Genomic DNA, 13,427 nt, shown 5'->3' on the forward strand with positions numbered 1-13,427 from the left:
GTCAGAACTGACTCAGATGGCACTCGGTGTAACGGGGTGCAGTGCTCTCTCGCGGTATTGATCTGTACTGCTCTAACGACCAAGGATGTGGATCATCTTTTCTTGTGCTTATCTGCCCATCATGTATCTTCTTTTCTGAAGCCTTTTCACATCTGCTGTGCATTTAAAAACCTGGGCTGTCTTTTCTCCTTATTACTGAATTTTGAGAGTTGTTTTTAATATATTCCACATACAAGTGCTTTATCTGATACATGATTTGAAAGCTTTCTCTGTGGGTGCGGTTTCTCTTTTCATTCTCTTAACACTGTCTTTGGAAGAGCAGAAGTTTTTAATTTTGATGAAGTCTAACTTACCAAAAATTTCTTTTATGTATTCTGTTTTTAGTGGTGTACCTAAGAAATCTTTGCTTAACCCAACGTCACAAAGATTCTCTCCTTCCTTTCTAGAAGTTTTATAGCTTTGTTTTACATTTCAGTCTTGGATCCATTTTGAGCTAATGCTGTATTTGGTAAGAGGTATAGGTTGACAGTTCATTCCTCTGCATATGAATGTCCAATTGTTCCAGCACCATTTGTTGAAAAAACACACTTTCACCACTGGATTGCCTTTGCACCTGTCCAGGATCAGTTTTGTGTCTGTGTGCAGGTTTACTGATGGATTCTCTATTCTGTCCCACTCATCTATATCCCTCTTATTTGCCAATACTACACTGTCTTAATTACTGCATCTTGCCATTATTCTTAGAGTTTTCTTGTAAAATCCAGCAAATTTTCTACATCAACAAACATGTTGTCTACAAATAAAGGTAGTAAGAATAGTTTTTCTTCTTCCTTTCAATCTGGAAGCTTTTCATTTCCTTTTCTTGACTTACTGCACTGGCTAGACCCTCTAGCACAATACTAAAAAGAAACAGTGAGAATAGACATCCTTGTCCTGTTCCTGATCTTAGAGGAAAATCATTCAGTCTTTTAAGTATGATGCTAACTGTGTTTTATTTTTCTGTTGCCATCAAGTCGATTCTGACTCATGGCAACTCCATGTGTGTCAGAGCAGAACTGCCCATAGGGTTTTCAATGGCAATAATCTTATACAAGCAGACTACCAGGCCCTTCTTCTGTGTGCTGCGAGGTGGACTCGAACCACCTTTCAGTGAGCAGCTGAGCGCAAACCGTTTGTGCTACCCAGGCACCTTACATATCTTATGGATGCCTTTTATTATGATGAAGAAATTCCCTTCTACTTCTAGTTTGCTAAGAGTTATTTTAATCAGGAATAAACGTTGGATTTGGTCACATGCTTATTTACTTTCCAATGTTAAACCAACTCTGCATTCCTGTGATAAACCCTACTTGCTCATGATACACTACAGTTGCATTTGATTTGCTATCACTTTTAAAGGAATTTTTGCATCTATGTTCATGAGAGCTACTGATCACTTTTCTTACAATATTTTTGTCAGATTTTGGTATCAGGTTACAATGATGTGGCCTCATACAAAATACTCTCTCCTTTTCAATTTTCTGGAGGCTTTTGTATAGAATTAGTATAATTTTTTTTCCTGAAATGTTGGACAGAATTCACCCATGAAGTCACCTGGCCTAAAGGGGGTGTGTGTCGGGGGGAGGGGGGGAGGGTTAAGCTAAAAATTCACCTTTAACAAGTACATGGCTATTCAGTTTCTTTCTTTTTGCCTGAGCTTTGGTAGTTTGTGTCTTTCAAGAATCATCTAAAGGAACTCAAGAAAAGGTTTAAACACAGAAGAAAACACTCTTTGATGGTTACAAGGGTGGGGAGGGAGGGTGAGGGTTATTTACCAACCAGACAGTAGATACGAATTATATTAGGTAAAGGGAAGGACAGCACACACTACAGGGGAAGTCAGCACAATTGGACTAAACCAAAGCTAAGAAGTTTCCTAAATACAATCAAACACTTTGAGGGACAGAGTAGCAGGGGTAGGGGTCGGACCATGCTTTCAGGGGACATCTAGGTCAACTGGCATAACAAAGCTTATTAAGAAAATGTTCTGCATCCTACTTTGGTGACTGGCGTCTGGGGTCTTAAAAGCTAGCAAGCAGCCATCTAAGATGCCTCAGTTGGTCCCAACCACCTGGAGTAAAGGAGAATGAAGAACACCAAAGACACAAGGAAAGTAGTAGCCCAAGAGACAGAAAAGGCCACATAAACCAGAGACTTCATCAGCCTGAGACCAAAAGAAGTAGATGGTGCCCGGCTACCACCAATGAACATCCTGATAGGGAACACAATGGACAGTCCCTGATAGAACAGGAGAATGGTGGGATGCAGAACTCAAATTCTAGTAAGAAGACCAGACTTAATGGTCTAAGACTGGAGGAACCCCAGAAAGCATGGCCCCTGGATTCTCTATCAGCCCAGAACTAAAACAATTTCCAAGGCTAACTCTTCAGATGGGGATTGGACTGGTCTATGGGACATAAAGTGATACTCATGAGGATTGTGCCTCCTAGCTCAAGTAGTACAAGAGACTAAACGGGCAGCTTCTGTCCAGAGGTGAGATGGGAAGGCAGAGAGGGTTAGGAGCTGGTTGAATGGACATGGGGAATCCGGGGTGGAAAGGAGGAGTGTGTTGTCACAGTATAGGGAGAGCAATTAGAGTCACATAACAACGTATGTATAAGTTTTTGTAAGGGAAAAAAAAATCTAAGGTGACAAATATACTGGCATAAAGTTGTTCGTAATGTTCCCTTTTTATCCTTTGATCATCTATATAGTAGTGATGTCACCTCTCTCATCCCTGATATTGGTAATCTTCATCTTCTTTTTTCCTTGATCACGTGGGCTGAACATTGATCAACTTACTGATCCTCTCAAAGAACAACTTTCGGTTTCACTGATTTTCTCTACTGTTTGTCTGTTTTCCATCTCACTGACATTGACTCTGATCTTTATTATTTTGGCAGCTTTGCTTACTTGGGTCTAATTTGCTCCTCTTTTTCTAGTTTCCTAAAGTCGAAGCTGAGATCAGTGATTTGAGATGTTTTTCCTTTTCTAACACAGGTCGCGTCATCTAGTCGCTGTCGGATTCCAACTCATGGCAACCCCACAAGTGTCAGAACAGAACTGTGCTCCACAGGGTTTTCAATGGCTGATGTTTTCAGAAGCAGATCACTACGCCTTTCTTCTGGGACACCGCTGGGTGAACTCAAACTTCCAACCTCTCGGTTAGCTGAGAGGGTAGTTAGTGATAAAAATGATCCTTTAAAAGTACTGCCTTAAGAATGCTTATTATTGATAAACTATGTTTTCATTTTCTTTCAATTCAAAATACTGTCTAATTTCCCCTTTGATTTCTTGACTCATTTGTTATTTAGTTTCAAAATACTTGGGGATTTTCCAAGATCTGTTATAGATTTTTAATTCCACTGTGGTCAAAGAAGAGCCCTGGTGGTGCAGCGGTTAAGAGCTGGGCTACTAACCAAAAGGTCAGCAGTTCAAATCCATCAGCCGCTCCTTGGAAACCCTATGGGGTAGCTCTACTCTGTCCTATAGGGTCGCTGAGTCACAACTGACTCAACAACAACTGGTTTGGTTTTTGGTTTGGTGGTCAAAGAACATACTTTGTATGACTTGAAACTCTGGAATTTATTGAGACTTTATGGCTCAGACTATGGTGTATCTTGATAAATATTTCATGTGCACTTGAAAACAATGTATATTTGCTGTTGTTTGAAAGAGTGATTTATAAATGTGCAGGTCAGGTTGGTTGATAGTGCAGTTCAAGTGTTCTATATCCTTACTGATTTCTGTCTATTGTTTTACCAGTGATGGGGGTGGGGGGCCTAAAATATCCAACTATACTTGTGGCTTGTCTATTTTTCTTTGTTGTTCTATCTGTTTTTGCTCCATGTATTTTGAAGCTCTCTGTTATTAGGTATATGGAGCCCTGGTGGCACAGTGGCTAAAGTGATCGACTGCTAACCTAAAGGTCGGCAGTTCTAAACCACCAGCGGCTCCAGGTGAGAAAGACGTGGCAGTCTGCTTCTGTAGATTTACAGCCTCGGAAACCCTATGGGGTTGCTATGAGTCGGAATCGACTCGAAGGCAGTGGGTTTGGGTTGGTTATTAGGTGTGGAGCCCTAGTGGCGCAGTGCTTAAGATGGCGCAGTGCTTAAGAGATCAGCTGCTATCCAAAAGGTTGGCAGTTCGAATCCACCAGCCGCCCCTCGGGAACCCGACGGGGCAGTTGACTCTGTCCTATAAGGTCACTATGAGTCAGAATCGACTCACCGGCAATCGGTTTGTGTTTGGTTATCAGGTGTGTAGACATTTCTAACTGTTCTGTTCTCTTGCTGAACTGACCCCTTATCATTATGAAAGGACCCTCTCTATCCTCTGCTCTGAAATCCACCTGGATATGAACAGACTCCCAGCTCTCCTTCTGATCAGCGCTGGCGCGGTCCATCCTTCTCCATCCTTCTCCTTTTCACCTGTTTGTCTTTATATTTAAACTCTTTCTCACAGGCAGCATACAGCTGGGTCTTGCTTTTTACCCAATCTGACAAACTTTGACAAATATTTCTTCCAGTTCTCCTTTACTGCCTTCTTTTGAATTATATTTTAATGATCCGATTTTTATCTCTTTTGTTGACTTATGAAGTATACCTCGTTTTATTACTTTACTGGTTGCTTCAAAGTTTATAGTACACATCTTTAACTTATCAGTCTACCTTCTAGCGATAGTACAGCCCCAAACTGAAATGACCCAAACGTCCACCACCAGGTGAATGAATAAACTAAGTGCAGTATTGCATTAAATGGACTATCACTCAGTGAGGAAAAGGAATGAACTACTGATACATGACACAACATGAATGACTCTCAAAACAATTATGCTAAGTGAAAGAAGGTAAACAAGAAAAGAGTATACACCGCACAATTTCGTTTACATAAAACTCTAGAAAAAGCAAACTAAAGGAACAGAGAGCAGATCAGCGGGACAGGAGGGGTGGGTATTACAAAAGGGCATGAGGCAACTTGGGGGTGATGGATACGCTCACAATGTTGACTTGGATGATGGCTGCATGGGTGTATACTTAGGTCAAAACTTATCACACTGTACAGCTTAAATAAATGCAGTTTTATCACATGTCAATTATGCCTCAACAGAACTGTTAAAAAGAATAAAAAGAACCGCCTTCTGTCGTCCAGGACACTGGCTGGATCTCCACACTGATCCTCTGTGCTCGCCACTCTGGGTTCCCTGCCAGGACACATTGCACAGCTGCGAGTGTGACGCAGTCCACCTCCAGAGGACGTATGGCACTAGCCAATGGCCACTTAGGGAATGCACTCCGCAAGAGGACCACAATTTCATAGTAGATGATGAAAAAGAGTCGGATGGGGGCTTTATCTTACAAAACAGTAACCACAAAGAAAGATAACTGTCTCCTCCTTGCTGCCTGGCCCCAGAGCTGCAGCAGCTACCCTGGTGTTCGTACGGCGATAAAGACCACAGACGGCGTGGGAGTGAAAGAAAGAAGCTGGCCCTGATGACCTTGCTCTGGATCCTGAGACAAACACACCTACCCTTGCTGAGACACTGCTGGGGCTGCTGTAACTTGCAGCAATAAGCACTGCTAAGAGATACAACCCAACTGCACATGCAGAAAACAGGGAATGCTGATGGTTCTATCCAGCAAGAGGGACTGGGTGGTGGAAAATGGGTTCGGGGATTTTTACTTTCAGTTACATACCCGTTTTGTTCCTTATGAATTTTATGCCATGCGAAAACACTAAGCATTCAAATAAAGAAATAAAAACAAAAGTTCAGTTGCTACCCAAATATCCTTCTCCTAACTATGAAGATTCTGATAATAAATATTCAGATAACAAGAACTGTTTGTTTATAGGAGTCTAATTTATTTAGGTTCCTGTGACAAAGTGATTTAAAAAAAAAAAAAGACTGGATTGATCCTGGTGGGTGTCAACTGACAAGACCCCATCTCTCCAAAGTAGATTAACTTTCAGAAACAATTTTCCCCTCCTTTTGGAAAGGTTTAGTGTTTTCAAAGAGCTAACCCATAAGCCAGCTGCTGTTATTCCTGGGAGCGGACATTTCTTCACTCGGAGGCCCTACAGGACTACAATCCTCAGCATCACTTCCCATTCAGAAGGTACCGTGTTGTTACATGTCGGGCACTATATTCAATGTGGCCTGTGCTTTTGAGCAGATAACCCTGACCTGTACATACTCCTGTCCGCTGCAGACAGGAGTGCTCACGCCAACGCACATCAATGACCGAGGGCGTTTCTGATCATGACGTGAGTACCGGTGTCTGGGTCAAACGTTCTGGGATGGTACGATGTGTGGGCAGAAGCACTACAGTAACAAACCATCCTTCACCTGGACCGTCTCTGGGATTCCGGGGTAAACGCAATGTGCTTTTCCTCCCAGATATCTTCCTCGTCCGAGCCACCGTCATCAAACTGCTGTATTCTTTCCTTACAACATGCTTCAAACAAGGCAATATTTCCCTAAATACAAACAAGAGGGATACAAAAAGAACAAAACAAATTTAAAACCAAGTCATTTTCTCCCAAAAGCTAACAATGTAAACTACACTTTGACTACACTAGGAAATAGCTCAGTTTTATGTTTAGTGTTTGTTACACATTATCATTTACCCTCATTTTTCTATTTCCCTTAAAAAAACAGAGCCTATCACATACACCTCACACACACCAAAGGAAAACGGCAGCTTCTGTAGAGTAATAACACGACGTTCCTCTAACGGCCAGACCCCAACCCCACGTACAAGCAGCACAGACCGCGCAGTCCTCGTCCCCTCAGTTGCATCTAGTAAAATCGTCATTCCAGCCCCACGTCATCCCCTGCCCCCATGCCCCTGAGATGCAGGCAGAGATCTGTCCTAGCAAGGAAAAGCAACCGATATTTCATCTACTTCTACCTTTCTGGCTAAGTAGTAATGGGCTCCAACGGCCTCAACCAGAGGTTCCTACTTTATCACATTAGCAAACGGACCAGCAGTCTCTCATGCCAATCAACATAAAACCAAGACTGTGCCCATTCAAACGCCAGCAAGCCAATGTCAGCTGAGGTGAAGACACTGCGAACCGAGCTGGCTTCAGGAGCACCGTCCGCCGGCGAGAGGCGTGCCCTGCCCTACTGCCCTAGGAGCACCGTCCGCCGGCGAGAGGCGCGCCCTGCCCTACTGCCCTAGGAGCACCGTCCGCCGGTGAGAGGCGCGCCCTGCCCTAGGAGCACCGTCCGCCGGTGAGAGGCGCGCCCTGCTCTAGGAGCACCGTCCGCCGGTGAGAGGCGTGCCCTGCTCTAGCCCCAGTTTCTCTCGTGGTGACACACAGCTAGCTCAACAGCAGTCCTCTCTCTGAGGTGAAATGTCTACACTGCGATCACAAGCGACCCTGGCTTCACTGGCCCTGCCACGTCTTACAGCAGGGCTGCAAGCTCAACGTGTCCACAGGGGCCAGGCAGGTAACCGAGCGAGTGTGAGCAGCCATCTAAGAGGAAAGCTCCCCGCGAGCTGGACGGTCCCAGTGCACACGGCACCCACGCCTCCACCTCTCTGTGCCCGCTGCTCATGACAGGAAATGCTCATACTTACACTTTCGTTTGTATTCAGAGTGAAGTTGATGTCTGATACTCGATCAAAAGAAACACTGTCAAGAAAATACAAGGGTAGGAGTAGTTAATTACCCACAAACTCACAGTGTTCACGACATTTTCCATGTTTAGAATAGTCAGACTATCATTAAAATGCCCACAAACAAACAAAAACCAAGAAGTTGCTTGCATTCAATTATGCCTCCTCCCTTGGTATTAGGATGGGAAGCCTAGGCTGGAAGCCTTAAGAAGCTTTCCTAGAAGAGATTTTTAACATCCACTGTTCCATGGATCATACTAATATACCCAAAGAAGAAACAAGTGAAAACATAAAAAAGCACACAGAAGTTCTCAGGCACAGCACCTTCTCCAAGTACAGCCAAACTGTGCACAAAATACCCAGACACCTCTGAAATCTTAGGATATGGCATCACCCAGGAAGAAAGCAGGGAGTGAAAGAATTCACAGGCTATCAACCACAAGTTGAGTAGACAGGGCTATCTTACACTTCTTAAAAGATTCATTCTCATCAGTCATTATCCCAAGCACCCCATACAAACTTTAAAGAGATCATGGATCCCTAACTAGTGACTTTTAGTGAGGCTCCCGACAGGCCAAGGCCGAGATGCCACGTGGGGAACCTGATCCGGTACGATGCGGCGAATCCAGCTCTGTGCAGAACGCTCCTGGGATAAAGGACAACTCCCTTGTGGAGTGCTCTTGCTCTTTTCAGATTAAATGAGTCACTTCTGAAGGCCAGTGGGAATGGCAGCCTTCGACCCTCTGTTCCACTGTGCAACACACCATGTTGTCTGGCACGACTGGAGTGTGCCTGAAGTACTTCAGCTTTCTGTCATACTACAAACTGCGCTTGGTGGCAAGCAACAGCCACCACCGGCTGGCACTCCACCAAGCCCTGAGCGCCCACTGCTGGCAAGGCAGCGCAGCAGAGCCCAGGTCCCGGTGCTCACGGGCAAAGCCGGCAAGTCCCTTGCGAGAGCAATCGTCTGAACTTCTTAAACTCTCCTCAATGAGCTGTAATAGCCCTTTCAAAAAATACTTTGTTTATAAGCATCTCATTGCCCCAGGTCAGCTGCTGAACCGTTTGTTTTCACTTCTGGGGATCACCTACACATCTTCTGTTCATTAACTTTGTACCCACCCATCCCGTTGCTATCGAGTGCATTCTGACTCACAACGACCCTATCAGACAGGGTAGAACTGCCCCATAGGGTTTCCAAGGCTGTCATCTTTACGGAAGCAGACTGCCACATCTTTCTCCTGCTGGTGGGTTCGAACCATTGACCTTTCAGTTAGCAGCTGGGTGCTTAACCACTGCACCACCAGTGCTCCTCTAATTTTGTATGGCACCAGTAATTTCTGTTTCTCAGTTTCTCTTAGCCTGATAGCAGAATGAATGATTCGACTGTCTGGCTCTTGCAAAAAAAAAAAAAAACAAAAAAAAAACAAATCTTATAGTCAATCACACAGAGGCAAGGCTGTTCTCGCCACTGTTGTCAGAAGAAATTATGCAGCCAGGTCTGGGTGGTAACGTAACGCCCCCTTGTGGAGCCCTGGTGGCAGAGTTAACTCGGCTGCTAAACAAAAAGTCAGCAGTCCGGACCCACCAGCCGCTCCCAGGAAACCCTATGGGGCAGTTCTACTCTGTCCTACATGGTCGCTATGAGTGGGAACTGACGCCGGCAACAGGTGTTTGTTTTGTGTGCTAGAAATCAACATGCCTCAAATCAGTTAGCTAACAACGGGGGTTAATCACTTTAGGGAATGCTGCCTAACATTAAGACCTAGAATAGTAAAACAACGACCTGAGTTCCTAAAGGAAGTTTACTAAAAATCAACCTCTTTCAAAGACATCAGCTTGAAGGCCAGTGTGTATTCTCTGGAGTGAGAGTCTAGTTCCTAACTGTCCTTTGGTGCTTCAGGGCTGGAACCACTGGAGCTAAAGGAACACCGCGGAGGGCCGGTTCCTCCCTCCCACCTCGGAATGCTAACGAGTTCCCAGAATCCAGCAGAATCAAACAATGTCTCACAAAGAACAGGAGTGTACCAGACAGTCATGAAAACAGAAACGTATACTCACTTGCCAATGTCATCTTGATCTGCAAACTTCTCATCGTTGAAGCCAAACTGGTCAATAAAATTGGACGTCATTTGTTGCATCTGATAATCAGAAAAGGCCTGGCCACCCCAGGACCAGTGACAGTGATATAATGATTCTAATGACATTCTACACACTATTTGCCCATTTCTCTTCCAGAAATCATTTTATTTATATACCCACAGAGCCTAAAAAGTTGGTGTGTTTTTCTAAAAATAAAATCAAATAATTTCAGACACAAATTGCCAAAAAAGGAAAACATTTAAAATGTGGTCCACAAGCTGTTCTAATGTACATGTCACTGGAAGAAATGTGGAGTGACCACTCTGTCATCTGTTACACATTGTCTTTAGAGAGGGGTTTCGGTATCGTCTAGTTCGAAGAGGTGACCAAGTGACAGGTGACAGTCTGAAATTATCAGGTGACTCAGTCAGCTCTACACAACCAACCTTATCCTAAGAGCCAACAAGTAGGAACCACCTCGCCCTCAATGCCATCTCCCCCACCCTCCACCCACCATGCAAACAGCACGGAGGAAAGTGACTGGTGACCACAATCACAATCCTACCAACAGAGCTCCAGGGACACCTGGTTGTCTCAGAACCACTTAGGCCTCAGAGGATGGGAAGGGCATAAAACTGAAGCAGCTCCTACCCTACCTACCTCAGCGAGGACAGAGTGCTAACACTCTCTGCATCACTCTGGAAGGGGCCAGCGAGGGCGCTTCCAGTCCTCTCAGCATTTCCTGAGAGCACCAGGCCCACTTGGCCCTTCTTAGTTAGGAAATGGGGGAAGGCTATAACGGACTCCACAAAAATGTTGACATCTAACTGAAGCACCAGCCACCAGGCCCAGAGGCCAAGCGAGGTCAGCGAAGTGTGCTCCTCCGTGATAACCAGAATGTATGGAGACAAGCAAGCGCCCCTCCTCATTCTACCCAGAGAATGTATGTGCACAGAGACCAGTGATAATGTGGTGGTGCCCCATGGGTGGGCTGTGTGAGGTGGTAGCTGTCCCACAGGCGACCACGCACACGGGGAAGCGCCTGAACACGTCCCTGCTGAGGCCCACTGCTGGGCAGTGCTATGACTGAGCCAGACTGACCGTCCTTGTACTTGACACCTGAACTGAGCCCTCAAGTCTTGCCCTACGCACGTGCGCTGCAGCAATGTTTATACTGTTAATTTCAGGTTGCTCACTCTGGTGGTAGGGAATTATGGCATGGATAATCCAAACTGCAGATAATTAAAAAATAAACCTTATATTTGGCTTTGGAAGGCATCTTTTCCTGAGAACCTACAACCTCACTTCTCTCTATTTCAAGACAATGGGGCCCCATTCTCTCTCTCCCTCACTTTCCCGCTGCCCCCTGCTGCCCCAGAGAGGATGATGTCTGCGTATGCGGGGCTGGTACTCCGCTGGTGGTGGGACGGCCACAATACAGCTGCACAGGCTGTGAGCAGAAGGGTGGGGACAAGCTCTGGGAGGGTGGGCTGAGTCTGGATACATGAATGGAAAATAGGATAGATAGCATTCATATTCATTAACTCAAAAATAAACTGAATTTTAGCTTTATCTTTGTAAGCAAAACCAGATGCTTGGGACTTCAAAGATGTAAAGAATCAAGAAGATATTCTTTTGAGCAAACAGCATAAGCCGGGCTCCAAGTTTATTTACAGATTTGGTCTTCCTCCCACAAACGAGAAGGTCCCCAATTGTTCTGTTTGCTTCTCCCCACCCCCTCATCTTTCTTGTACCTCTAGAGATCACGGTTTGAATCATTTGGGTGTAGAAGGGGAGAAATGTTTCCAAAGGTGCTCCTGTATTTTAAATGCTTCACAAACAGAATGTAAATACTAAATCCACTGCATTCTGTTTCAGTGTGTACACACACACACACACACACACACACACACATTTGTATTCTATGTATCTATTGATATATATAAGCAATCAACTGACAGACACAGGTCACCTGTGTTTAATAATGTAGGGGGAAAAAACAATAAACTAACTCTCATTAGTTCTAAGTCCATCATAGCTTCTAGGAAACTAGCAAACAACCTCAGGTTTAAACGGGATCTTTATCAATAAAGCTATCAAGGTTTACTAAACCCATGTAAGTGAAGATTGCACTCTATCTGATGAAAAAGTGTGTGAGAAGTGGTTGGGACGCTGACACTCAAAGCCGGGAAGCACCGCATGGCTGTGACAGATCAAGAACTTCAAGCCCTTCCCAGTACTCTCGCCTGGCCAAACTCAGGTCACTGAGAAGTAAGCCGGCCACTTTACTTAGTCCATCTCTTTGGCAGTGCCACCTGGGCAAGAGAAGCTACTAGTCAACTTCATGTGTTCTGACTCTGTCCACAGGCCTGCATCATGGCAAGAGGGAGGCATCACACTGGTACTTTCAGCCCAACCTCACGTCTCCAGATGCCAGCCTCCTCCCCTCCACCTCTGCCGGGCAGAATGAGGGGAAAGGGAATCAAACACCAGCCATTATGAAACCACAAGGGCTGGGGCAGGGGCATGAAACCTGTGACGCATGAAGTCACCTCGTTAAATGACCTGCCCTGGGCTCTCTTCATGTGGGGCCTTTCCCAACATGAGGGCTGAATGAGAACCTAGACGTGTAACCTAGTGCTGGACAGCCGCATGAACCTCTTAAAACTGACCTAGGCGTGTAGTCTAGGTTAAAAGTGCTTTAGAGTCTATTTCTAATAGTATTATGTAAACGTGACTTGCTTCGAGAATGATCCACGACTGGTTTATAGTTTACACGTACGAAGAAAAGGTCGTTGGAAGTGTGTCAGTTAGAAATGAGCAGTTATCAGGTATACTGTCCTCTCCGCGGCCTCCAGGAAGCAGGTAAAAGCAGAGGCAAGAGCTGGGAGCAGGTGGGAGTGAAGCAGTTTCGTGGCTGGGATTGCTTTACAGACACATCAGAAATCAATCACACTGAAGAGTTTTTAAGAAAATTCTCCCCAGAAGCAGATATCATGAGAAGTAAGGGGATCCACTTTCCAGAGGCCTAAATGTAACCACATCTAGATGAACTCAACAGCGTATCTATGAACAGTCGCTTAGGGCATTCTTTTTCTGAAAGCGACATTACAACAGGCACAGAATCACCTTGGTAATTTTCAGGGACATCCACGCGGTGGAGGTTCCTGACAGGCGGGGTAGACCATGTCGGCACCTCAAAGTGCTGCAGTGAGAAGCAGGCTGCAGTCCGGGTGCCTCCTGGGGCAACACCAGAGTTCAGGGCCAAGAAGGGACTGCCGGTAGTCCTCAGAGGCCATAACAGGCTGGGGTGGGCAGCCGGGTGGCACTGAGGGGTGCTGCACTCTGCAAGGAGGCACCATTGCTCTCAACGGCCCCCCTGTGAGCTGGCTCTCCCTGACCCTGACCGCAGGGGGCTGGCTTCCAAAGGGCAGCAGTCGCAAGTACAGGAATCAACAGAGAAGCCAGCCAAGTGCTGAAAGGCTACGGCAGACCTATCTGGGCAATGTGGATGTGAATGGCCTTCATACCCAAACCAAGCAACTGCTTCACCCAGCCTCCCCAGACTGAAGGCAGGCATGCTTACTTAGAAGCCACAAGACAGGGCCAGCACAGTCATCAAAAGCTCCATCCTGGCCCTTGTAAAAGATGAGGCTTAGAGACTGAGAAAAAGCAGCCAAG

General features: G+C 45.5%; 1 protein-coding gene across 13 annotated transcripts in view; it reads right to left on the reverse strand.

Moving 5' to 3' along the window:
* Positions 1 to 13,427, reverse strand: part of PPP6R3 (protein phosphatase 6 regulatory subunit 3) — a 148,478-nt gene that overhangs the window by 17,766 nt on the left and 117,285 nt on the right. For 7 of the 13 annotated variants that reach the window (XM_023738145.1, XM_004383640.2, XM_023738134.1 and 4 more), the window contains 3 exons: positions 9,726 to 9,823; positions 7,626 to 7,680; positions 6,386 to 6,516 (listed from right to left, as the gene is read on the reverse strand). In XM_023738145.1, the coding sequence (XP_023593913.1) occupies positions 6,386 to 6,516; positions 7,626 to 7,680; positions 9,726 to 9,823 (284 nt within the window). The remainder of the gene's footprint in view (positions 1 to 6,385; positions 6,517 to 7,625; positions 7,681 to 9,725; positions 9,824 to 13,427) is intronic. The other 6 variants (XM_023738141.1, XM_023738140.1, XM_023738144.1 and 3 more) reach the window with 2 other exon arrangements.

This window comes from Trichechus manatus, unplaced genomic scaffold (assembly GCF_000243295.1).
Source record: "Trichechus manatus latirostris isolate Lorelei unplaced genomic scaffold, TriManLat1.0 scaffold00113, whole genome shotgun sequence".
Lineage (NCBI taxonomy): Eukaryota > Metazoa > Chordata > Mammalia > Sirenia > Trichechidae > Trichechus > Trichechus manatus.